The sequence below is a fragment of the Trichosurus vulpecula genome, chromosome 5 (genome assembly GCF_011100635.1).
Source record: "Trichosurus vulpecula isolate mTriVul1 chromosome 5, mTriVul1.pri, whole genome shotgun sequence".
NCBI lineage: Eukaryota > Metazoa > Chordata > Mammalia > Diprotodontia > Phalangeridae > Trichosurus > Trichosurus vulpecula.
Genome location: NC_050577.1, coordinates 185151367 through 185178969, shown reverse-complemented (window position 1 = coordinate 185178969; position 27603 = coordinate 185151367). Strand labels below are relative to the sequence as shown.

At 33.9% G+C, this 27603-nt stretch overlaps 1 protein-coding gene across 3 annotated transcripts in view; it reads left to right on the top strand.

The window, feature by feature from the left end:
• The window catches only part of AEBP2 (AE binding protein 2), a 46465-nt gene extending 18887 nt beyond the window's left edge, over positions 1-27578 (top strand). The window contains exons 3-10 of one of the 3 annotated variants that reach the window (XM_036760286.1): positions 8388-8495; positions 15971-16157; positions 19788-19912; positions 22282-22349; positions 23448-23561; positions 23822-23888; positions 25507-25533; positions 26067-27578. In XM_036760286.1, the coding sequence (XP_036616181.1) occupies positions 8388-8495; positions 15971-16157; positions 19788-19912; positions 22282-22349; positions 23448-23561; positions 23822-23876 (657 nt within the window). In that variant the 3' untranslated portion in view covers positions 23877-23888; positions 25507-25533; positions 26067-27578. Of the gene's footprint in view, positions 1-8387; positions 8496-15970; positions 16158-19787; positions 19913-22281; positions 22350-23447; positions 23562-23821; positions 23889-25506 lie in introns of all 3 variants that reach the window. The other 2 variants (XM_036760287.1, XM_036760285.1) reach the window with 2 other exon arrangements.
• Positions 27579-27603: the final 25 nt, after the last annotated feature.

Below are 27603 nucleotides of genomic sequence, written 5' to 3'. Positions count from 1 at the left end.
ATATTATATACATGGGAGTAGTATTCCTGGGCCATGGGTATGAATAATTTAGTTATTTTTCTTGAGTAATTCTACACTGATATCCAGAATGGTTGTTCCTATTTGTAGTTCAGCCAACAGTTAAGTAGTGTGTGCCTGACTTCCTAGAGTCCCTCCAACATCCAGCTCTTTTGGTCATCATTGTCAATTTGCATGGTGCTTTTGGTAGCAGAAGGTGGTTTTGGGTTTTTTTTTTTTTTTAGTTTCAAGGTAACAAGATTTCCTTATAAAGACAGACATTACCACCATGAAAATTACAAGTTCAATGTAAAAATTCTAGCCATGTATGTTTTGAGTTAGAAACAATCCTAGATTGTTGGGGAACTCCTGTTACTAGTAATAGTTATGTTAGCCATAGACCTTACCCCAAGTGTAGGTCTACTTTTATTTAAATCATTTTTTATCTGCCTGGGGGTGTGGGAGTCAGTTGTGTTGAATACTGAGTGTAAAGAACTTTAAACTTTTTAAATGCAAATAATTTACCAGTGTACTCTTATCTGCCTTCTATTTCTATTTAGATGGAGTAGTAGTGCTAGTTGATGAAGTTGGCTTGCTATGTCATGTTTCTCATGTTCCTTAGTGATTACTTCCAAGACTGCTTTAATTTATATTTTCTTTTCATGTGTATGTGCATGTGTTTCATTTTTTTAAGAAAAGCAAAACTTTGAATTTTTATTCTTGGATCTGTAAGAAATGACTTAATGTGTTCTTTGACTCAGTAATTAAATACTAAGTGCTAAACATGTTCCAGGCACTGTCTGTACATTGAGGATACAAAAGAGATGAAAGACCCTACCCTTCTAAGACATTATTAGATTTTAATTGGATTCAAAATTTTCAATGTCTGTATTTCTAGGAGGTCCACTAATGAATCTGTGGCACATAATAATGGCAAAACCCAACCTCATTGGCTAGATATTGTAACTCAGTCTGAGCTTTATAATTTGTGTATGCTTGCTGACTAGTGTTGAGAATCTAGTACTAGTATCTAGCAGAGAGCCGCAGTTTGTCATCTGATAGCAGTGTCTTATGCTAGGCTTCTATTTTAACTACTGTCAGATACATGCCTGCTTATGGGCTGGGATAAATGAACAAAGCCAAATGAAGAATATCTTAAAAAATCAAAAGGACCCCTGATTCTAATTGTTGATATACTTATCCTTACACTAGAATTCAAAAACAGATGATTGTATTTCGATGTATTCCTATATTCTAGCATTTATATAACACTGTACTAAGTGCTCTTTACAAATATTGTATCATTTAATCCTCACAACAGCGCTGGGAGGTAGGTGCTATTATTTTCCCCATTTTACAGATGAGGAAACTAAAGTAAATAGTTACCCAGGGTCACACAGCTAGCGTTTGAGGCTGGATTTGAACTTGGATCCAGGCCTAGTGCTCTCTCCACTATGTATGCCACCTACCTGCCCTTTTCTCATGAAAGATCTCTTATTTTTTACTGTGTTCTCCAATTTTTTTTAACATTTTATAAAATTACCACCACCAAATTTTTTCCCTACCATTCCTTCTCACTCCCATTTTTTAAAGAAAAAGGAAAAAAATTAAATGAACAAAGCTCATCAGTTGAAAAAAGTCTGAACCTATGCAGTATACCAATACCCACTGACCTCTACCTGGAAAGCTGTGGGATATTATCTTCTCACAATTTCTTTAGAGTCCTGATTATAATTTTGCAACATTGTTGTTTTTATGCAAATAAATGTTCATATCCTTTGTCCCAGAGATTTCACTACTGTCAAAGAGCTTATACCCCAAGAAAGTCATTGATAAGAAGAAATATATATGTAATCCCTTTATATAGCAGAATATTTGTAGCAATTCTTTTTGTGATAGCAAAGAATCAGAAACAAAATAGAAGCCCATTAGAAATTAGCTATTTCTAATCTGAATCAAATTATGATACATGAATTTGTGTTGTAAGATGCTAAAAATGATGAATACAGACAAGCATGGAAAAGATCTGTGTCCTGATGCAGAATAAGTAGACAGACACAAGAAAACAGTAAGCACAATAACTACAACAGTGTAAATGGAAAAGTACAACCACTCCCCAAAATCATAAGTGATATTGTAAAATTTTACATTAAAACAATTTTTATTCTTTTACTTTTATATCGTCTTTTCTGAAATATGGTCTTCATAACAGAACTGAATTCTTGGGTCCATGCTTCTGTGCATGACTGGGTTTCAAACACTAGCAAGAGTTTTGACTGATTTTAAAGTGCCTTCTGTCCACTTATGTATTCCTGAGTTGTTAATGCCGTACAAGCAGGTTTTCACTCTTGTTGAGAAACAGTCCTTTATTTACTCTTTCCTTTGGAACTTGATTATTAAAAGTTATCCATTTGGTTCCTCCTTTTGATAATTTGTCTTAAGCTTCTTTTCTCACTTATTCTTTTGTAGACTCTCTTCCTTGGTTGGTTTCTTATTTTTCTTTTTTGTAGGATGGTGTCTGAAGACTTGAAGCAGCCAACCCAATGTTGAGATAGGAATTCTGCCTCTTTTAAATCTTTGAGAAATAGTCATGGTGGGTTTGGATATATAATTATTTTGAGGAAGTGGCCCTCAAGGTCTTCGGTTATACTTCCATAACTTTAAAAATTAGTATCTTTTGTAAGAAATTAAAATATTTAATTTTGTGTCATTAGAATTCAACAAATGTTACATTTGTAACTGGGTTATAATTAAAGCAGGAAATTGCCCCATTATTCATGATGTGTTCCATGTAATGTGGAATGTACTATTAAAGTTGCACTTTCTCTCTACATGTACTGGAAGCAAATTCATTTCTGCTAAAAATGATAGTACTTTAAAATTGATAATTTTCTCACTTGTACCTTGCAGAGGAATAGGCTATTATTTCCATCAGAATTTTCAGAACAAAAGAGAGTTGAGTTCAACCCTTTTACGTGGAATTTTACTTTCCCAATATATTTTTGCATAATTTTCCTGCAAAGTGTGTTAATACAACATAAGGGATAGATATCTAGCTGTGTAGTCAGGAAATTTCTGCAATAATGGATTGTTATGTTTTTTCCACTTTTATAAATTGTTGTGGTGAAGTAGTTTGTTTCATTGACGTTGCTGGTGGATAAATTTTAATGCTTTAGAAGTTTTAATTCAATTTCCTGATATGCAGTTAGATTCTCTGCTAGGTAGCATTAAATTCTTGTGTGCTGGTCATATTAAAAATAATCTTGCATAGAAATGTCCCATAGATACTTAACAGTGTGCAGTGTCAATGAAAGAGGGGTGCATCTTTTTGTAATGTCACACAGGCCCACATAAATTATGCACACTTTCAAATAAAAACACTGGTACATTTGTTCAAGGAAATTGACCAAAGTGAAGGAGAATAAGACTGCCCTTGGTTCCCAGTTTTGTACCAGCCTTCTTCATCTTGGGCATTCTGGAGAAGATCCTTGAAGGTAAGGTACTACTAAGGAACAAGCCTATGCTTAAAGAAAAAAAAATGAGGTTTTCTGAAATTCTCAGAAGAATGCTAAGCTTGCCCTTACACTTGGAGATAGCAGCTTCCTAGATAACTTTCTCTAGAGCACTTTAAATCTGAAGAGACTCTGGTACAAAACAGTCTTCAAAGGAACTAAAATCTTTGTTTCACTATTCCTTAGGCACTTACTATTTGATTCTCTCTCCCTTAACTTTCTTTTTCCAAAGTCTTATGGATATTTATTTATATACCCATATTTATATAGTCCTTATCAGTTTACAAAGCACTTTCCTCCCAGTGTCCTCCTGAGAGTGTGCAATTATTAATATCCTTTTAGAAATACAAATATGAAGGTCAAAAGCATGTAAGTGGATTACTTAAGGTCACTTAGCTAGTAAAATGTTAAAGCTATGATTTCTTTCTGGGCTTGCTGATTCCAAATACTGTTCTTTTCAGTGTCAGTGCCTCATTCCGTTATTGGGTTTATCCAATGTTGCTTAAGATTTAGCTTGTCATCTTTGCATTCATAAAATCAGGCTGTCAGGACTAAGTTTATGTTTTCCAATTGCTAAAACTCTTACTTAATAGTTGTAGCATTATGGGCAAGTCTTAACTTTTCACATCCTTGGTAACTTATCATTTTAGAATTGCCTGGGGATAGTGAGAAGTTATAACCTGTATGTGGTCCCAAGGCTTGTATATGCTAGAGTAAATACTTTTAGACTCTAGAGCTTTGAACTGGATGTCCTATAGGTATATCAAGCCTAGCATATTTAAAACAACCTATTTTCTCCCCAAACTTTACCATTTTCTCATTTATTAATGTTGAAGAGAGCATCATCACCCCGGTAATGGTGTTATGTTTAACTCCTTCTATACCCCACACATGCAGTCCATTGTCAAAGTTGGTTGTTTCACAGCATCTCCTATCTGTCCCTTTCTCTATGTATATGGTTAGCACTCTAATTTAGGCCCTTATCTTTGCCTTGTACTCTTGCAGTAGTAGCCTTCTAACGGAATGTCTCTTCAAGTCTAGTGTCACCTTGTTATTTAACTGCCAGTGGCTTCTGATTAATATCTCCAGTAGCAGATACAGCCAAGTGTCCCCTTGCATTTAAAGCTCTTCACAATCTCGCGCCCTCTACCTTTCTTGTGTTCTAAATTGTTCATATATTCTATAATTCAGTTGCTGCAGCAGACTGTTCCTTTCATCCTGTTTTTTGGGCCTTTTCACTGGTTGTCTCCCATGCCTGAAATGCTTTTTGCCCATCACCTCCCCTCTTGCTTTCCCTGGTTTCCTTGAAGACAATTCATATCTTTCTGCAAGAGACTTTTTCTAGTCTTTCAGCTGCTAGTATTTTTCTCCTTGAATTTCCATCTACTCTGTATATATCTTTTCTGTATCTAGTTATTTACCTGTTTCCTTCCCCTTTAGAATGTACCCTTCTTGAGGGCAAGTACTGTTTTTTTTTTTCTTTTAAAACTTTCTTTGTATTTCCAGTGCTTATCACAGTGACTGGCATGTAGTAAGCAACTAGCAAATATTTGTTCACCACTGTGCCACATTCACTCTTTTTCATAGATCCTCTTAAGATTTCAAGTATGTGTGTATATAGTGGTATATATATACACACACATAGATGTAATACATAAATACACATTTAGAACTTTAATCCTTCACCTTGCCAAGGAAAAAGAATCTTTTGACAGACTTTACTTTATCATTATGCCTAGTGGTGGGCAGGAAATATCCTCTATTGCTTCTGGGGCTGAGCCAGGGCCTGGGTCCTCCTGAGGGGAAAGGAAAGCAGGAGGAAACTAAATCATTTATCTCCAAGAAGTATCTTAGAATCAGTTACTTAGAGACTAAGGTAGAGGATCAACTGAAAATGAGAATACTTTTTGACCTACTTATTAGAGCAGAGCTGTTAACCCCATGTGATATATAGTACATGAATGAGAAAGTGCTTTGTAAACTTTAATAAATTATAAAAATAAGAAATTTTCTCCATAGGGAAGTAGTATTTCTGATATGGGACTAGCTATATTTTCCCGTAATCTAAAATTATTTTAGTGTTCAGCATTCACTTTTATAAAATTTGGAGGTCCAAATTTTTCCTCTTTCCTCATCTCTTCCCTCTCCAAGACTGCATACAATCTAATATAGGCTAAACATGTACATCCACAATGGTCATGTGGGGAAAGAAGAATCAGAACAAAATGGAAAAACTGTGAGAAAGAAAAACAACAAAAAAGAGAAAATAGTATGCTTGGATCTCCATTCAGACTCCATAGTTCTTTCTCTGGATATGGATAACGTTTTCCATCATGAATTTTTTGATCTAAGACAATTTAAAAAAAAATGGAAAATGCTAGCTATATTTAAATAGTGTTCTAAGCTCCTAGGTCAAACTCATTTTAAAGTATTTTTGAAGACCAAATAGAGACTATATTAAGAGGCCTAATATTTTCAGGAAGTTTTTTGTTAGAATTAAGTACTACTAAATTCATATACATTGGCTTTACATTCAGAAGTTGTCCATTCTAAAACACCATCTTGGTTATGAAGACCAGGCTACATACATTAATGTAAAATCTTCAATAATAAAGAAAAAATGGCTTTGAATTAGGGTTTCATAAGTTTTTAGAACTTACCATCTTTTATTAATAGGGAAGACTCTAAAAAGGAACTCTTACCCATAGTCAGAAGCTTTGACTAGAAGAAAGGGCAAATATTACTATATGTGACCATAAAACTGACCAGGAATCAACAGGATGTTTTCATCTGTATGTAGCTAAGCCAGTTGATTTTTTTACAGTACAGTCAAATAGCATGTATGTCATTTAGGGTTTTTACTTCCAAATTGATTTTACAAGCAAGAAGTCAATTTGAAAATGTTAGGTCAGTTTCACCCTAAAAGACTGTAGTGCTGTAGAATTGAAGGGTTCTTATTGCCACTTACTGAATTGTCAATAGGTTGCTAGTCACAAGTTTGTGACTAAACTTGACAAGCGATATAGCAGTGAGTTCTCCTTATTTTCCCCCCTCATACTCTTATAGTGAGTTGCTTCCCAAAAATTGGGTAAGAAAATTAATGGGGTTTTCCTGACCCAATTTTAGTAGTGTCATTTATGTATTAAAATGAGTATACATCTCTCACACAACACACACAGAGCACATACATTAATGTATATAATATGTGTACATAGCTATGTCATTGTTGCTTTTTGGATTAGACACAGAAGAAAATGAACACATCATTGTGTGGATTATTGCATGAATCCAGTATTCCATTGGGTTTTTTTTTTAAACAGAAGTAGGTGAAATTGTTTCATTGGAACCAATTTGTTCTTCCATTAGTACTTGTTTAGATTTAAACAGATTTAACTATTAAATCTTTCTCCTAGAAACTTCAGAAAACACAAGTGAATTGGACACAAAACCCATAGAGAGCACTTTATTGGGGAAATTTTAATTCCTGCACCTGCTTGACCTCTGTATGATCCAGTAAATCTGTTGTTGGACAGGATTGGAACTCAGTCTTAACTCCAGTTGATCAAGTTATTTCTTAGGTCTCTCTAAAAGTAAAGTGTTTTGAGCAAAAATAATTACTTTTGAAAGTTTGCTTGTTAGGCATTACCTATCTTTATTTGAAAAGTCTGGTTTGAAATTTTGTTCCCTTTGTCCCGTGTTTTTTACCTGTATTCTGTTCTTATACAGACTGATGTAGAAATTTATGTGTTTCAAAGTATGGCTCTATAATAATTGCATTCATCTTTTAGATAAAAGAACATTACTTATAAATTATCCTTTGAAGGTAGTAATTATAATGGATTCACCCTTTCATTACTGATGTTGAAGAGCATTCTTTTATTTTTAAGTTTCACAGTGACTTTTGTCTCACTATAAGATTGAAATGGGATGGTAAGGTTTTTCTCTGTTACATAATGTTTATTGGACAATTAACAACCCAGTCATACCCAGGTTGCTTTTACCCAAGAATGTGAATCTATTTTAATAGCCAAAGAATAAAAATTGTCCATGCTAATAATTCCTGCAAATCAGTATTTTCAACATTAGACTGTTTAGAGTTTTATAGATATGAAGTACCAATTTTTGCTTTTTATTCTTTAGTCTACAATCAAGATTATTGAAAATAATTTTTAGTGAGACTGATAGTAGACTTTCTCTATATGCTTGTAATAGTTTTAATCAGTTACCAGCTTTTCTTAAAGCTTTCAGACATCTTTGAAGCCAGGAAAATATTTGCTCCATCTGCTTAAAGTGGTTAAATGATTAAACTTATTTGTAATACTTGCTGTTTAAATGGAATTAAATCTATTTCAGTTTTAACATTTCTTCTTATTTTTACAAATGTTTTCTTTACAATGACCATTAATATTTTGCTGGTTTTATATGCAGTAAGTCGACATGCTAATTTATATCCAGAGAAAGTTAACTTTTAAAACCTAATCAAATTAATAGTTGCCTATTAATGATAATTCATTTTGTCAGGAGTATACATAAATATAAATTTGTTAACCCCTTTTTCACCTTATTGCCTTCATTGATTTCTTTTTTTTTTTCAAAACAGTGATGAGTATATTTGGGAAAGAAGCAAATAAATATAGGCCATCTAAATAGTGCCTTCAATCATTTAATTATTTAATTAATTACAGATACTAAAAGTAAAAATACTTTGTTTAAATGCTGTAGTCATTGCTTGATATTTAAAGTTTGGTCTCTGAGAATGGGATATAAAAATGGCTTACTCAGTAGTTTTGGAAAATAAATTGCTTTTTAACTGAAACAAAGTCACAATGCCTGTTGAAATATTTATAGGAGAATTAATGAAACTTTTGTTTTTGACAGGTATTTGTTTGCCTGTGGAAAGGTTGTAAAGTATACAACACTCCTTCAACCAGTCAAAGTTGGTTACAAAGACATATGCTGACACACAGTGGAGACAAACCTTTCAAGGTAAACAGACTTTGCAACATGATTTTGTAGTTTGGCGGTGGGGCGTGTTGTGTGAGGCAATCGGGGTTAGGTGACATGCCCAGGGTCACACAGCTAGCAAGTGTTAAGTGTCTACGGGCAGATTTGAACTCCTGACTCCACTCTGCCACCTAGCTGCCTCTGTATTGTTTATTAATGGACGGTTTGATGTAGAATAATTGAAGTTTGAAGAACTAGGTTTATACTTTCTTCATAGTCTCAATCTGAGGAGCTTGCCTCAGATACACAGTGGCAAATTTAGGTCTACCAGTTGTAGTGTTCATTCTTGTTATGTCATGCATTCTTCTTACTTGAATACTTAAAATAGATCTCAGTGGTAGAAATACTTGTTGCAGACGTGGAAATAATAAGCCATACATACCTATCTAACGGAACTCTTGTCTATATATCCCCATAACTTTGCCGAAGGGGATCCATCGGATGTTTACCTTTTTCCCCCCTCTGCCTGTTTTGACGTGGTGGGTATGCCAGTGGAGCACATGGTCTTTATGTCATTTCTTGTTCTTGCCATATGGCCAACCATCCTTTGTGTCATAGACATCCTTTATACAACTCCTGGTATTTAAGGTATTACAGCTCTTTCGTGTGACCTTGTGCCTCTAAGCGATTCTTTATGCATTCATTTCTTCAGTGAAGTGTTCATGGTCATCCAATATTACTATTAAAAAGATGGTCTTCTGTTTTAGGGAAGTGTTTTGGCTTCATTCAAAGCCAAACTTAATTGTTTAAAGGCAGTCTAGCCTGCTCTCCTTGTTCAGCCCTAGACCCATCTTGATCTTTTGCTGTGTCCAAGATGGCATATACTGATAAGTTCTCTTTAACTCCATGTCATAGGTGAATAGACATTGTTCACTAGTTTTCTAGTGTCTAATTGCTTACCATAGGGAAATTGACATTTATTCACTAGCATTTCCAGTGTGGGTCAATTTCTTTTTTAGGCAGCTACATGGCTGAGTGTATAGAACAGAGGGCTTCTGTAAAATAGTAGGTAACAGTTCCTTTGCTTTATATAATTAGTACAGTGTTCACAAACAACAACATTTGGAGAACATTGGCCAGCTAATTCTGCTTTGCCTTTGACTCTACAGTGGTGATAAATATGTTTGGTGAACATGAATTTTTATTTCCCTTATTTCATGCTTTTCATTAATAATCAGAGGGTGTTCATAATCTTTCAAGGAATTTTGCATACTTTTGACAAATTCATGGAAACACTTTATTGGGGGAAAGACTTTAAATAGGTGTTCTGTTCTACTGACCCATGCTTCTGATAGTCAGCAAATGAGGTTTGGGAGTACTATTTCTTGACAAATATGAGTATCATTCCCATAATTATCTGAGTCACCTTTTGTTGCTAATAAGTCTCAAGATTTTTTCCCACACTTTTGTTAAGAGATTTGAGAATTGATCCTTCATTGTACTCAGTTTTTTACTACCATCACTGGCTTTCTGTACAATTTAATTCAACTGCTTATACAATTTCACTTTCATCTCTGCTTTGTTGGATCTTTTGTCAAGCTTTCTTTAAATGGTTTACCTGCTTCTCAGTATCTCTTATGGGGATACTATTCATGATAGATATTCCACAATCCTTCTGTAGCATTTTACAAAATGGTTTATTTTTTATGCTGGTATTGCTCTGGATTTCTATAGCTTTTTTTCTTGTCAAGTAAGTCAAGTATTTGCTAATAAAGGCACTTTTTAGGTCTCTTTGGTATCCTTGTAGCAACTGATTTCCTTTTCCTTTTCTCTCTATCCAGGTTCCATTTTTGTTAATAGGAACTTTTAAAATAGAATTTATTTCAGTTGTACATAGTATCTTTTCCTCATTTTTATTTTAGTTTTGCATACATTTTTTTTCTTTTGTGAACAAGTCATTGCTACCATGTTTGGGAAAGCCTACATCAGTAATGAGTTGTTACTCACTTATTACATCACTGTTAAAATATAATTTAAAATTTTTGTATCATTTTGAGTATTCTTCCCCAGCTTTATTTCCTTGCCTTGAATACATTGCTAGTCTGAAATGAAACTTTTTTTCTGAACAAAATTAAACTGTAAGCAGAGATTAAGAACATATGGTTAAAAGGTTCCCATTATTTTGCAAATTATTAAAAATAACATGAAAATACCAAATCACGTTTTTAAGTTCAAAAAAAAATGAAAAAAGGGAATTTTCTCCCAAACTGATAATAGGAAATCAGTCGCTACAAGGAAACCAAAGAAACCTAAAAAGTGCCTTTATTAGCAAATACTTGACTTACTTGACAAGAAGAAAAGCTATAGAAATCCAGAGCAATGCCAGCATAAAAAATAAACCATTTTGTAAAATGCTACAGAAGGATTGTGGAATATCTATCATGAATAGTATCCCCATAAGAGATACTGAGAAGCAGGTAAACCGTTTAAAGAAAGCTTGACAAAAGATCCAACAAAGCAGAGATGAAAGTGAAATTGTATAAGCAGTTGAATTAAATTGTACAGAAAGCCAGTGATGGTAGTAAAAAACTGAGTACAATGAAGGATCAATTCTCAAATCTCTAACAAAAGTGTGGGAAAAAATCTTGAGACTTATTAGCAATAGTTTACAAATGAAAATACTTGTCTCATGTTTCTTGACTCATAAATTAGAGAGGCTGTGTGGAGTTTTAAATTGGAAGACCTGGCAAGGAGAGTCCCAATCTTACTCTTTCATTGATTATGGTGGCCTAAAATGAGTCTGACATTGTACAAGGTAAAGTGGATTTGCATTCAGAAGACCTGAGTTCAGGTCCTGACTGCCACTTTGTATTTGTGGCACTGGGGGCATGTCACTTATTTCTTGAGCTTACTTGAAGGGTGGGGAGTAGACCTTCCATTGAAGGTCTTTGTGACAGAAGTTTTCTGGGAGATGATACAGAATATCTGTAAAGGAAATATGGGGTTTAAGGAAGTTTACAATCCAAAACACTGCAGCTGGCTAATGACCCAATGTGGGAAGACTAGCAACAATTTTGGAAGCTTTTGTTCCATCATTCCTTGGGCCTATGCTGAAAAAGCTTGTTCTGCATTGGCAAACATTTTTTGTATATGTACAAGGAAATTGTGAATGTGACTTTTGCAGGCTCATTAAGTCTCTGGAAATGACAGCTGTATAAGTTATCTTCATATTTATTTCCTGGTCTGATTTTTTTTTTTTTAAATTAGTGCTGTATCTAGTAGATTCACTAAAAATGTCATACGTTATTCTTTGTCTTATTGAACACATGTATATACAGCATAATTCTACATCAGTGTATTTTATCCATTTCTTGAAGCAGTCTTGGTCATTTAGGGATTAATATACCCATGGTAGTTAGTCTCAGGGTAGGCTCCAGGGAAGAGGAGCAGTACAGTGATGATAGTGCCCTTAGTAATACCACTTTTGAGAGGTCTTGATTTTTTTTTCCAGTTTAAAGAAAGATGTTGCCTTTTTATAGACATGCTTGATCTGTTCTCTGGAATCATGATGATTCAGTTGCCTTTCAGTGTTTTTTCAGTATATATCAGCAATTGCAAGTATTATTGTCCTTGAAAGATAAGACAAATCACAGCTCTTATTTCGTAATTTTGTGGCTTGGCTAACCTGGATTTCTGCTATTTACTCATTGATAGTGATTCTCTACAGAAGTGATGGTACTTTCTTCTGTAACTTAAAATATTAGTAGGGATCATAAAGTCTTGGGTAGATTTGGGAGCATAGGTGTGGAGGATCTGTTCCATTTGATTAGTATTTTGGAAGATAGAAAGAAGGATGTGATAAGTGAATAGCCAGTTTCTTATGGTATCAGAAGGACAGGATTTGTGTATACTTTTGTGCAATGTACTGTGCTTGGTATAGATTATATAAAGTTACATATGAACTGGTGCCTATTATTGAAAACTTAACATTCTACTGGGGGGTATATATACCACTAGTACATTGAAAATTGAGGGAAAGTACACTAGCAACTTATAGGTATTGCTTAATAGAGGAAATGGTACCTCATTTGAGCCCTAAAGGAAGGCTTTGTGAGGTGGAGATGAGCAGGGAATACATTCAGGTTAGAGAAATGGCTTTAATTTACTGAGGCAGGAAATGGTACATAGTAGCCAAGTTGTGGAGGCCCTTAAAATAACAAAGTAAAGACTTTCCTAAAAGCAGTGGAAACCACAGAAACTTTAATGACATGATCAAACTTGAACTTTAGATTGTTTTGACAGCTGTGTGCAGTATGAATTGGGGTGGGGAGGGGATGGACTGCAAGAATGGAGACCAATTAGGGGATGTTAAGAGTAGGTAGGTGAGAGGCAATAGGAGGGTCTGAAATAGAGCCTGTAGCTATTAACTTAGCAGTAATGTTAAATAGGATAAAAAGTAAAGAGAAATAGGTATCATCTCCAAAGGGGAGGAGGAAGAGAGAAAGTGATCATGTTTTGAAGAATGAAAGTAAGGAACTGAACAAGTTGGCATACTCACAGTATAGGTAGGAGCTTAGGTCATCCGCTATAAAAATGGGGCTGCAGTGGGGGTGGAGAGAGTATCATTACTTTAGAATTGGCATTTTGGGAAATGAGTAGAAGGGTTTTCCCCAGCAATAGGAAAGGCCCAATTGAGGTTAGGTGCCCAAAAATTCTAGAGTGATACACATTAATTTCACAGTAATCAGGAGTGCTATAATAGCATCTAGAGATGTCTGAGTTAGATAAGGAGCCGTTGGAAAGGAATGATAGTGGTGAAGGGAGAAGAGGAAAGGATTCTATGGCATTAGGGATCCATAGAGATAAAGCTTGGGTGTGAAAATTATTGACTGAAAGAGTCATTATTTAATGAGTGCTTCCTTATGACAGGCACTATGTTAACTTTGGGAATACAAATAGAAGCCAAAAGAGCCTATACTCAAGGAGCTTGCATTCTGATGAAAGAAGACAACCCTTTATGGTGAGGGCAAGGTATAAAAGTTTGGAGGATTAAGAGAGGAGTTGAACTATTATTTTGTGTTCTTAAATGTTATTTTTAAAAGGTATTTAAATGCTTGTTATAAGATAGCCACTGTGTTGAGCTTATCTCATATCTCATCATATTTAGATGAGGAAACAGACACAGAGAGATCAAGTAATTTGCCCAGAGTCAACACAGCTTCACAGAGTCAAAGATCAATTTTGACTCCAGGCCTCTTACAAGTAAAATTGTTTTTATTGCATTTTATATTCCTGAACAGTGCATCTCATTACATTCTAGCTGCAAGGTACTAGATAGACCTGAGCTAGGCCTGGCCCAAAATAATGTACAAAATGGCATCCCTTTTTATCATTAAATTTGAATGGAGTCAGAAAAAAATCATTACTCTTCAGCATATCTGACTTGCATATCCATGTTAGCTATTGTGTTCAGGGCATATTTTAATATGGTGATATCCCATATAAGAAAACTGATAGCTCCTTCCCTGAGGGTTCTTAGATAATTATGTTTAACTTAAATTTAGAAAGTGTTCATATCACTTGTTATATTTTTAGATACCTAAAATGGTGTGTTATTTGAATTTGGATACTTTAATTGTGTGCCAGCTTTTTTAGGTGCATTTTTTGAGATTCTGGTCTAGCTCTTACTATTAACCCTCCATAGAACACTTTCTCAGCCTAAATTATGCTACATATTCAATTATGACCAGCTCCACTGTTCTCAGTAAAATCTGGAAAGGAGGGATAGGAAAACAAGGATTAGAATTAGTAACATGCATAGGAAAGAATTCCTTTTCTTGAGGCAAGTGCTTTCTTTTTAAATTTTTCCCCAATTTTTAAAAAGTTCCAGATTCTATCCCTTTTACCCTCTGCCTTCCTTGATGGTAAGCAATCTGTTGTAGGTTATTATACATGTAAAAGATTTCCATGTTAGTCATTTTGTGAAAGAAGTGAGTCTGTATTCATACTCCATCAGTTCTTTGTCTCTGGAGGCTGGATAGTATTTATGAGCTGTTTGCGATTGTCTTAGATCATTGTATTACTGGGAACAGATCTACCACAACTTGTTTGGCTATTCCCAAATTCATAGGTACCCACTCAATTTCTAATTCGTAGCCACCACAAAAGTAGAATAGGTTCTCTTCTTTGCCCCCTCTACCCTTCCTCTGACCCTCCCTTTTAAAAAAATCTCTTTGGGATACAGACCTATTTAGTGGCATACAGTTTCATAATCCTTTGGACATAGTTCTAAGTTACTCTTCACAATGGTTGGATTGGTTCCCAACTCACACTGGGAGTGCATTGATTAGTATCCCAATTTTTCCATATCCCCACCAGCATTTGTCAGTTTTATTTTTCTGTCATATTAGCCATTCTGCTAGCTATGAGATGATGTTTTAATTTTCATTTCTCTAATCAGTGGCGATTTACATTTTTCATTTAACTAGATTTCTTTATCTGACAACTGCCTGTTCTTCTCCATTGGCCATTTTTTTCAATTGGGGAATGACTTGTATTATATAGAGAGCTTATTTGGGAAATGAGGCCTTTATCTCAGAGATACTTATTGTAAAACCTTTTTTCCAATTTTCTGTTTTCATTCTAATTTTGCTTACATTGGTTTTATTACTGAGAAAATGTTTTTAATAAAATTTTTCAATTTTACATTTCATAATGCTCCATTTCTTTTGATCCTAAATTCTTCCCGGTCTGATGTGTAAAGTATAACATACTCTGCAATTTTATGCGCTCCCTGAGCTTTAGTTTCCTCATCTATCAAGTGGGATTTTAATATTACCCCTAGCAAACTAATAGTATTGTAACAAGTGCTTTGTAAATCTTAAAGGGATATTCAAAAGAGTAATTATTGTGAGATTTATGTCAGAAGAAGCCATACTTTAATAGTATGTGCAAAGGGTTGTGGACTGTTTTGAATATATAGATTCTGTCATAAGTTTCATGAGTGTCAGGGACAATGGCAGTGCCTTATCACAGATAGTTACTAAGTGTTTACTAAATTGAATTTAGATTTCAACTATAATGCTTTTAATTCTGTTAGGGCTAGAATTACAGTCAATAGCAGAATTTTAGAACCTATGACAGAAAACTTTTTCCTCCAGTTTTTGGAGCCTGCTTCCTAGCAGTTTCCATCAACAGACAGTGAGGATGTAGAGATAATTGAATGTAATCTGTAAATAAATAGTTTCTGCTGCTTCAAGTATTTTGTGTAATACATGGAAGATCTTTTGATGAATCCCTATCAAACAAAAAACAATAAAAAATGATGACATCAAGGTAAATGAGCTGCAATTTCTAGTTTTTTGTTCTTATAATTATATGAACTTAAAATTTTTTGAAATAAGCAAGTTTTGGTTGTGGAAAGCGTAATTGCTTTTTTTAAAAAAAAATAAATATGGAGCCTCCTGATGTCAAAAGCTTTCCCTTTTAATTCATTACATCTTTTTCTTTTAATTTAGTGTGTTGTTGGTGGTTGCAATGCCAGCTTTGCATCTCAGGGAGGGCTAGCTCGTCATGTACCCACACACTTTAGTCAGCAGAATTCTTCAAAAGTTGCCAGCCAGCCAAAGGCCAAAGAGGAATCTCCTTCTAAAGCTGGAATGAACAAGCGGAGGAAGTTAAAGAATAAAAGACGGCGCTCGTTACGTAAGTATTTAATCCGAGAGGAAAAGTATATTTTAAAACTTTTTTACATGTTACTTTGGAAAGAAGATACAAATTGTAATATTCTTTTAAAAATTTTATGAAAAATAATCGTTTTAATATTTGGCACTTTAATTTGTGATGACGTGTGAAAGTTACCTTGTATCTTGATGGTCTTTACCTAATCAGACTTAAAATAACATCTTTGAGTTCTCTCAAGTTACAAAAGGAAAGATTTTAAAAAGTCTTTGTTAAATTTGTGTATTTGGCCCTTGTGAAATTTGTACTTGTAGAAGGCATCTGGCAGGAAAATACAGATTGCTTAAGAGTCAGTGAAATTTAGTGCCTGTTGTCATTAGAGAAGTAGGATGGTTCCTTGTTAATGCAGTAAGGAGTTTAATAAAATATCCCCTAAGTCATAGGCAGATAAATATGAATGACACTTATGAGGAGAGAAAACTTTCTTTTGGTGTAGGTAGAATGTGTAAGTTCCTTGATTACAGTAGTACCATGTTACATACTTAGGTTCATGGTCAATGTACATTTGAATAGAATTGTAGGTATTTACTGTTAGATCAGGTGCAGGGTCCATGTTAAGGAGTTGTCCTGAGCCATGTTCCTTACTATGAGGAAAATTTCATGCATGATGGATTTTTTTTTTATTCTGAAAGAAGTATGTCATTCCTTTAGCTTTTTTGCCAATAAGTGATGTCATTAAGGCAGTGAGTTGAGCAGAATACTAAAGGGAAAAGGATATGGTTCTTATAGGGAGCGTACAGTTTTGATGAGGAAATGAGATGCATAGACAAATTGCTACAAAGGAGGAAGGTAATTTTTTGATTATAGGTAGGAATTAGAGAAGGCTGGGTTACATGTCTTAAAGGTTCGGGTAGGATCACTCTAATAATTAAGGAAATAGCGTGAACAAAGATGGAAGTTGCTTTGAAATGAATGGGAGAAGGAATGTGTGAGTGATGGCAAGCGTTTAGTGGCGGGAGGAGGGCAAGATTTTTAAGTTTTATATTTCAAAGAAAAAAAGTCTTTAACAACCTTGTTAATTTGTAGAGAGGCCCAGAAGTAGTTGCACATCTAGTAAGAGTGAGAGGTAGGACTTGACTGCAGACTTCCAAGTCCATCACTTAATTCACATCGACATGACATAAATGAAATTTCGTTCGGTTTAGCAAAACTTTTTAGTGTCTATTATGTCCTTTATGCTGTGGGTATAATACATAAGCTGTCCTATGTATTTGTGAGATGGGGTGCAACATGTATAGTAATTGGGCAGATCAGTGAAGTCCTCACAGGGGATGTGGTGCATGAGCTCAGCTTTGAAGCTCTGAAAATGCATGGAATATATTGTGGGAATATTGTACAAATGAACAAAAGCAGAGAGTGAAAAGTTGTTTGGAGCCAGATTTTGGAGGGCTATAACTAACGTATGAGGAATTCATATTTTATCCTAAAGATAGTGCTTATAGGTGACTTGGTTAGAGTTTTTGCTTTACGAAGATAATTTTGGCAGTTGTAGCTGAAGGATTAAGTAGAGAAGGGAGAGACTAGGAATAAGGAACTGCAGAGAGCTGACTGTGAGTAAAGAGAAAGGGATATTGATCTGAGATGATTTGGAGATATATTCAAAGGTTTTAGGTGTGTAGGAATGAAAGGAGCTTGGGTAACTGAATGGTTGTGCCCTGAACAGAAATAGAGAAGTTTGGAGAAATAAGAGTTTAAGATGGAAGGTGAATTCAGTTTTCTACAGATTTTATTTTGCGATGATAATGATAATTGGAAATAAGAAAGAGTGAGGGAGACTTAGAAGTCTCAATGTCACAGTAAATATGGAAGAATAGTTTTAAGGAAGAATGATGCTGGTGAATGACAGGATGTTGTTACATGGAATGACTTGGATGTCATCTACTCTAACATCCTCATTTTACATAAAATAAAACTGAAGCTAAGAGAAGTATAGTGACTTGCTTAGATGCACATAGATACATAGATAGATGCACATTAAGTGACAGCCAGTGTTTGAACCTTGGTCATAATTCCAAATTCAATTCTTTATACTACACATACATGATAGTTGAAGGGAGTACTGAACTGGGTGGCCCAGGGTATTAAAAATGGCAGTATGAATATTAAAATGTCTCACTTGGAGGTAGGACCTGGAATTGACAGGAAGACTTTTAGGGCCAATTCTGCTGAACTCCTTTTAGTCAGGTTAGCAGCAGCTATGTCTCAGGAAATTTATAAATCTGTAATGTCATTAAGCATTAGGCATGTCAGACTAATGAATCCTCTACATTATTCGCAGATAAGTTTCTAAAGTTGCCTGATCATGCACCTCAGGTTTGGTTAAAAAACAAAACAAAACAAAAACCAAACCTGACCTGAATTCTGGTAACTGAACATATCATTTGCTATTTCTTGGGAACAGCTCTATCGGAAAGCCATTTGATAAAAGTTTAGATGTTTTTTTTAGGATTATCGTTTATTATTGATTCCTTGAAATCTGAAGAGATACATTTATATCTCTTGAACAATTTAAAAGTTTTAAATGGAGACTATTTTTATCTAACTTAGAAACTTTTTCATCTTCAGACATTAAAAATAACCTCAGTATTCTTATTACAGTTTAAAATCAAACCTTTAAGTTCCTTCTTTGTGTTAAAGCTCTGTTATTTGCAAAGGTCGTGAATAACATGATCCCTCTTAAGGATCTTATGTTCTAACGGGGAAGGCAACATATTTATGTATCTACTTAAATACAATTATGGATGCTGTGTGTATGTGTCAGCAAAATCTTACAGAAAATGATACTTAAGATGCATCTTTAAGAAAATGTACGTAAGATGCATTTTTAAGGGAGTATATACTAGGCATAGGGGGAAGGAGAAGATAAATGGAGTGTTTGTGAGGAACAGAGAGCCAAGGCCAGTGTGACTGGATCATAGAATGTGGTGGGGCTAGAATAGATAGGTTGGTGGGATCTATAGTTTATCCTAGAGACAATGGGAAGTTAAGTTGATGGTCGGAACTGTGCTTAAGGAAAATTATTTTGTCATCATGTGATAGGGTGGATGGGAGTGGCAAGCGACTTTAGGAAAGAAGATCAATTAGCAGGCTGTTGGATTATTCTCTTGAGAAAGAATACTATGGTAGTAGCTGTGAGGAGAAAAGGGGTTAGAGTCAAGACACTTTATAGGTAGAAGTAGTTAAAATTTGATAGCAAACTGGATATAGTGGAGGTGAGGGTGAGTAAGGAGTTGAGGTTTATGCTGGGATTATTAACCTTTGACAGAAATTTTGAAGAGGGAAAGCTTTGGGGGAGGAGTTTTGGACATAATGATTTTGAGATGTCTACAACATTCTATGTAAAATGTCTAGTAGGAAATTGGTGATTTGGGTGACTGAAGCTCTGTGACATTTCAGCAAATTGCAAAAAGATTAGAAATAAGTTATAGGTTGAAAGTAGAAGCATATATTTGTGGGTTTCCTTTTTTCTTTGTCTCTAATTTTTTTATGGAATGGCAGACATTAGGGAAAGTTTCTTGTGCAAGGTAGCTGCATTTGAACACATTGTTGCACTATAGGTTAAATTTTTTAAAAATGATTTTTTTTCTTTTTAAGCACGACCCCATGACTTCTTTGATGCACAGACACTGGATGCAATACGACATCGAGCCATATGCTTTAACCTCGCAGCCCATATAGAAAGTTTAGGAAAGGGACACAGTGTTGTTTTTCATAGTACTGTAAGTATTCTGGCGTGGTTTTTTTTTACTCATAATGTTGAATTTAAAAACAAAGGAAACTGTCTATGATTTTTTTATCTCATCAATGGATTTATCAAATGTTTGCAGTATGGTAGGCGTTTTATAAATGAAAGGCTCTGTATCCTCAAGGAGATTCTACTTGGAAGTTCTACTTGGAAACTATATTATGGGCAATTTATTTAAAAAGTAAATAGGTAATTTCTGGCGAAAGGCAGTAGTGTAGTAGTCAGTGGAGAAATTAGCATAGGTTTCAGTTGGACCCAGATAAATCTGGTCTAAGATTTAAGAGTTTCTTATGTACATTTTATTTTCCCAGGCCCATTCCGTACCCAGATCATAAACCTTGGTTATGCTGCAAGAGATAGGAAACATGGAATCTTGAGGCTTGTTATTCCATTTTTGCAATTCTCTAATTGTTACATAGCTTTTCTTCATATTGAAATGTAATCTAATCCACTTTCTACTTGTAGCATCTTTTGTTCTCCTTTGACAAGCAGAACAAGTCTTTTAGGTATTGGAAGAACTTGATCATTTCTCATAAGGTTTCTGGAACATTTTCAGTTTCCTTCTGCTAATCATCACAGTATTCCTTGTCTCGTATCCTGGTTATTATTTTGGGCATCTCTGGCTTCTTAACGATTCCTTTAAAATATGGTACCCAGAGCCAGATAATAATAACAAATATTAACTGACTAGCTGCTGATATACAGGAAAAGTGTTCCCTATGCTAAAACCATTTATGAAGGTAAAAATGAGTTCTATTACACAGTAGGAGAAGAGTGGGAGGAGAAGGGAGGAGAAGTGTGTAAAAAGATAAAGGAAACTGTAAGTTGAGTTTGTCACTGAATAGAGAAAGACTATTTCCCCAATTCCCTACCCCAATTCTACCCTTCTATACATTTTCTGAAGGAGTTTATGGAAGTGGGAATTGAATTCTCCATAGATTACCACTGGAGAAAATCTGATACCATCATAAGAGTAAGAAGGTTGATTTTGAATAAAGATAAAATTTGTTCTCAATGGAACAGGAATAGTAAAAAGGAATCAGAAAAGAAGGTGAGCTGATGGAGCAGTTAAATAGAGTTTAATTCTTTCAGGTACATGATGGAGAGTTGTCCCCTAAGTGATGGAGACAAAAAGACAGGAAGAAAGTATTGCTTTGGGAAGCAGAGTTGAGATTGAATACTTTATGATAGTGTTAGAATTCACTGTCCTAATAATGTGCTAAGGCACATGGTTCTTGATGGAAAAAAATTGTTCAAGTGAGGAGGAGAAAAGCAATTTTTAAAATATGTAACAGTATCTAGTTACTTGACATCACCCTTTTGGTGATTAAGTGTGAATTTAATTTACTAAAATTTTCCAAAGAAAATGTCTTGGTGTATTATAGACTTTGAAGTTTTTAAGAAAAGATAGTTTTTTCATCAGAAACACCTATTCTAATATATTCAGTCATCTGCCTTGAAGAACATGCTTTTTTGTCTTCTCCAGAAGAGGTCAGCAGAATCTTAGGTATTATTTGGCTAGCTTTAATTTTCAGTATGTTAGCCTAAGATTAATTACCTTGTATTATAGTATATTGTGTTAAGTTTATAGTACCTTCTAGAATTAGAATTTGGATTAATAGTTTAGGTGATTAGAATATAATTCTAATTTTCATTCAAAATGATTGACTCAAATGATTCATGGACCCTATTAAATTCAAGTCACCTTTGGTCAGTCTAGTATGTAAAAGGACAATGATTATAGAACATACTTAGATCCATCTGATGGCATAGATAGTTTTAGGTAGGTACTATCATCTTAGATTTTCATATCTTGACTTACTCATTCCTCATAGGCTATTTATCATTGACTTAGATGATAATTAATGCTAAAGTCAGGCTCAAGGAATAATGTAGAAAATAAGTTGACTTGCAAGCGAAAATATTACTTTTAAAAAACCATAAAGAAATTACAGGCTTTTTGACTTAGTAACCTACCATCCTTTAAAGTTGTCGATCGAAATTTCTTTTTTATTTTGGAGGGAGGAAGACAGGGTAGTTGGAGGTGAAATTGAAAAAAAAACCTACTTCTAAATTGATTCCACATTTCACATTGATTATTGTTTTACCTTTTAATTGCATTTTCGAGAAAAAGTATTCAGTGGTACATCATCACAAATTTTTTCCATTGAATGTTTGCTCTTTCTTAATTCAGTATGAAGACCATTTAAAAAATTATTCAAGTTGATTGTGGCATAATGAAACTCATGGAATTCTCATGTGGCATGAGAAATTCATGAAATTTACCTTATTTTAAAATGTGCATTTTCCATATTTTTTTGTCATTTTTAATAACATTAATAGGTAATAGCCAAGAGAAAAGAAGATTCTGGAAAGATAAAACTGCTGCTTCATTGGATGCCAGAAGATATGTAAGTATTAACTATGTTTGGGTTAGTATCTAAATCTTTAATTATAGAATTGTAATGATAAAAACATAATTTCCTAATATTTTTCTTCTAACCAATTGTTAACAATACATAAGCTCTAATTTAGTTTTCTTTTGCATGTACCAAATTGTTACTTTTGGGGGGGTGGAGGGAAGTGAGGGTTTTTTTTAGCACTTCAAATTCTTCATGTATAGAATGAATGAGATGAAATAGAAGATGATTTTACTTGTAATAGCTTACTTAATGTTATAGATTTAAATGTTCCTTGTTCTCAAACAAGTACTTTTTTTTTTCATTTCACAAGTAGTTCGCTGCATCTCCATATTCTTAAGGGTTTACTTTTGAACACCTGGGCAATATTTGTAGCTTCAGAAAGTAGGCCATGTAAGCCCTAAAATAGATTTTGAGCAGTTGAACACATCGACATAGTTAAAACTTATAGGTAGAATTCTACTAAGATTTTGGGCTACATGAGATATTATGTTGTTTGGCCTCTGTGCCTCCTGTTCAACCAGGCAGAGAGGGATAGGTGAGATGATTTACAGGGAAGCACTGAAGGTCAGAAAATGAAAGACAAGGAAGTTGACAGAATTATTTGTGTAGGGTGGGCAGGTAGTTAGGCAGGCTGATAGTGTGACAGGGGCACCAGTGAAGGCTGGCTTTGAAAAGAGTGTATTAAATCGTTGGTAGAATTAAAACTAATTTTTTCAATAGTAGTGGAATTTGAGTTGGTTTGTGTAAATCTATGAAAAAATTTTTAATGCAGTAGTATGTCAGCTAATAAAGATAAGAATGCAAATCTATTCATCTAGGCCTTTTATGGGGCTTTTATAGTTATAATTTCAAAATTCTCTTAAGATCTTTCGGTTCAAAAAGGAAATATTCTCTTGGCATCAGTATCAGCTATGGCATAGTTATTATCAAAGAAGTGCCATTAAGAAGTACCACCTTTAATAATTTCCACTAACAATGTATTTAAAGCCAGATCGGTCCTTTAAGGTTTTATTAATTGTACATTTACCGTTTAGCATAGGGGTGAGATCTTTGAAAAAACAAAACGTTTTGTTTTTCTCCCTGTAGTTTGCCTGATGTGTGGGTAAATGAAAGTGAACGACATCAACTAAAAACTAAAGTAGTTCATTTATCAAAGCTCCCCAAAGACACTGCCTTGCTTTTGGACCCAAACATATACAGGTAATTTCATTTTGAACTTTTCCTTTATAAAGCATTAATAATTAAGCCTCACTAAGCTTTTTAAAAAATACATTGTATGTTGAAATTAATGCAACAAATTGTTAGAGCAGGAATATCAATCTTGGTTAGTGCCCAGCAAGTTCTGAGGTTTTAAGAAATTCTTAAATAAGCTACCTACATGAACTGAAATCTAGTTACTGAGAAAGAGGGAATGTGTTTATTTACCAAGTGTATTTTACTTTTTTGTGCTTGGTGTACAGAAATTCTAGTAAAAGAAGTACATACAGTGGAATCCTGAAAGATCACTTCTGTTAAGATCACATACTGGTTTGTATGCCAATTTTTTTCAAGTCCAAATTTATCTTTAAGTATTTACTGTTCAGTTGTAATACATGTAGTATTACTTTGAAACCAGTACTTTTCGTGTAAGTACTGCCATTTTTTTGGTAAGGCTTTGTGGGGGAGGGAAGGAAAGTGGTCTAGGTAGTTTAAACAATTTGATTTTAAAAAATGTCTCTAGTGACACACGATTTAAGTTTGTTATATTAAAATGGTCACATTCATAATAGGTTTTTTTTTAATCCGGCTTTTGCATTGGTGTATTATGCTTAAATCATAATTCACAGAATACAAATAAAGATTTTTTAAAAATGCTCCAGTGCTGTAAGAAGTTTGGGATATACTGATAAGGAAACTAAATTCTTGTGTAACATAAATTACAGTTTTATTCATGTAACCAGTTTTTGGTAAATTAACTCTAGGGCTAGTAGTTAGCACAATGCATTGTATACAGTAGGAACTTTATATATTTTTGTTAATTTGATTTGTAATCTATATTTGCCAATGTGTATTGAAGTATTTTCTATCTCAGTCCTCATCAAATTTGAGGATTTTTGCGTGGAGCTTCGGCATGTTCATGTACAATGTGCTAGTTCATTTTGTTTGAGCATTATTCATAACTGAATCCTAATATAACAAAGTAATTGCCCTGAATTTCTCCTCTTTTTAACATTAGGAGTTTAGAGTGGTAAAATACCCAGTTTAGTTCAGTATATTCCTGAAGGTATAAGGTATGAGCATAGAGTCCATGTATCCTGTGTTTGGATTTATTCTCTACCCCATGATAACCTCACTCCTTCCTTCCATCAATTCCCTGCATTTAAAAATTTGACCATCACTTTATACTTTATTTATACCTGTCATGATTATTATGTGGTGGTTGGGAATAAGTCTTTAGTTGCTAATAAATAACTTTATTTTGATGTAGTAAATGTATTCTGACAATACAGTTGTGGTGCTTCCTTAGCTTCTTGCAGTCTGTATAAAGGTCTTCAGCATTGAATAACCATCAAAAAGTGTATAGCACTACTTTCACACAGGCTTTCCAGTTGGGAAGGCTATTATAATTGGGAATTGTGGACCATCTTTGTAGTTTGCCTAGGCCTCATTATGTGTACATGTTTAGGTATTAGACTGAATTACTTCTAAATTCCCATCCAATTCTAAAATTCTTTGATAATTGTTTCTATATCATTAGAGAGCCTTTAAGGAATTGAGGAAAACATTTAAAAGTCATCTAATTGATGTTAGATATAAAATTTCTTATTATAGTACAGTTGACAAACTGGTCTAATGAAACAAGCCTCAGCATAGATATGCAAGCTACATTAAAGGAATTCCTTCTAAATAACTGTTCTTCATCATCAGAACCACTTATTTGTCATCTCAGACAAAAATCCTATTGGAAAAAATACAAATACTGAATAATAAAGAAATTTAGATATAGGGTGAATTGGTAAACCTGACAAGGATATTTTAGCAGAAGGTAAATAGTCAAAAATAAGAAATATTGTGTGCGTATGATCTTGGCTCTAAAATAATTATGAAATTTGTTTGTAGTTTTTGAAAAACCTTTACAATAAAATACATATTTTTTCTTTTCCAGAACAATGCCACAGAAGAGGTTGAAGAGGTAAAAATAATAATAAATAAATAAAGCAAACAAACGGGGGATACCTACAGTCTTAGTCACTGACAATGGGTTTAGGAATAAAGTTGCACATTAGAGTCAACCCCTTTTTTCTCCTCCCTCCCCCAGTACTTAGATAATATTTATGCTTAGTGTAAACATTCTGTGAATGAAGTAGATGCTTCTGTGGAATGTATTAATATATTACTGTATATCCACATTTTCATGGAATGGTACAGTGGGAGACTGAGCAACCACTCTTCTGGCAACTTAGTGGAACAACTTCTTAAAAGCTTTGCATGCTTGCTGCTTTAAGCTGCTTTTCTTTAGTGATTCCAGTAGTTTATATTTGAAAAAATTACTACAATTTGTGCCCTTAACAAATTTCAAAAGCACTCTAAGAATATGTTTGTCTCTACCGTGTTCATTGATTTAAACTCAATTATGATATTAAGACAAAAAATTATCAGGAGATAATTTTAATTGTCAATTATGATTAATAGATGTGATTGGTTGCCATTTGTGTTCTTTTGCAGAACTCTGATAAGAAAAGTATTCAATTTGTATTTAAGCAAACAGTGAACGTCATTTGCAATCAACCAAAAATTTCATCTATCGAATTAGGGCTGAAACTTAACTGTTAAGAGTGTTGCAGTATGTCTGGTGACTCCCTTTTCAGGATTAGGGCTTTCTCATGGAGGAGTACAGTATGTTGATATTTACATATATAATGAATCTGTTAACGGTTTTTGAAAAACCTCTATTTCAAAATTTTTGAATACTCTTGGTGTTTTCATTTTAAGACCAATTTTTTTCATGAGAAAAGCAATTGATTTTTCTTTTGATGTAAGAAAAACTATTTTTTTTTTACATATCTGGAAATTGAATTCTTTATGCACCAAAGTTAGTTTGGGGAAAATAAAAAAAACACTTTCTTGCTTTTATTATGCAAGAAGCCATATGGATTTTTTTTAAACTTAAAGAAATAGAAAATTGTGTAACTTGTTAGTCTTGTATGGAGACAAAAATGTTGCATAGAGATAATAGAACGTTGCTTGTAAATAATTCAGCAGATTTGTAATATATTTTTATATTATGAAATGTACTGTAGATGTTTTTCTAGAGGCATGAAAGTTAAAATGTATATATTATGGTAGAAATAATATTGAAGGATATTGTAATTCACTAGTGCTGCCAGAAGAATTGTTAATAAAGCACCTTCCTTAACAATAAATGTCTTTTGGAGACTTAAGGGACTATGTACTACTGTTAATATCTGTTGTAAGAATGAAATACATTGAACATCCTTCCAGAAGTCTTTGAGGGATGAACAGTAACCATAATAGAATTATGGCACTCATTTCTGACAGTGACCGTGAAATCAATTATTTCCTTGCTGTTGGAAGGACTTATTGTAAAGTATGTGGTAATGTGCAGTCAAACTGCATTAAATCCTCCTAATTGAGGAGTTTTCACTTTACTACAGTAAATATAAAAACCAGCAGTTTTTACACTAAATTTTTTAAAGAGACAAATTTAGAATTAACCCTTTGGTTCCAAGATGTGAATTTTCATGATACACAGTGCATTTTGCATTTAAATAATTTTTTAAAAAAAATTAAAAAAAAATAAACATGAGAGGCCTTCTTGGTTCCAGTGGGTTAAAAAGCTCTCTAGAAATAATGAGTCATGAAATTAAATGAAGTGCAATTACAGCACTACTAATGTAAGACATTCTGGAAAGGTTGTTTGATAATTAGAATATTATACATAAGCTCTGTAGCAATGTGACATTTCTTTTTTTGGATTTTTCTTTTGGTTTCTGTTCTTTTGCTGGAGCACTTCATCTACTGCTTTATTCTGTACCTATAAAGTAACCTACAATCTCCATTGTTATCTTAAATTTGTTATGAAATTGCCAATAATCGGATATATAATTTGTATCTGTATTTTTATTTTATTGCTTCATGTCCTTGTAAGTCATTCATAATTGACAGATGATTGTAGCCCTTGCCTAAGTATTTTTTCTAATAAAACAAAGCAAATCACATCTAGCTTGAAAGTTGTTACATT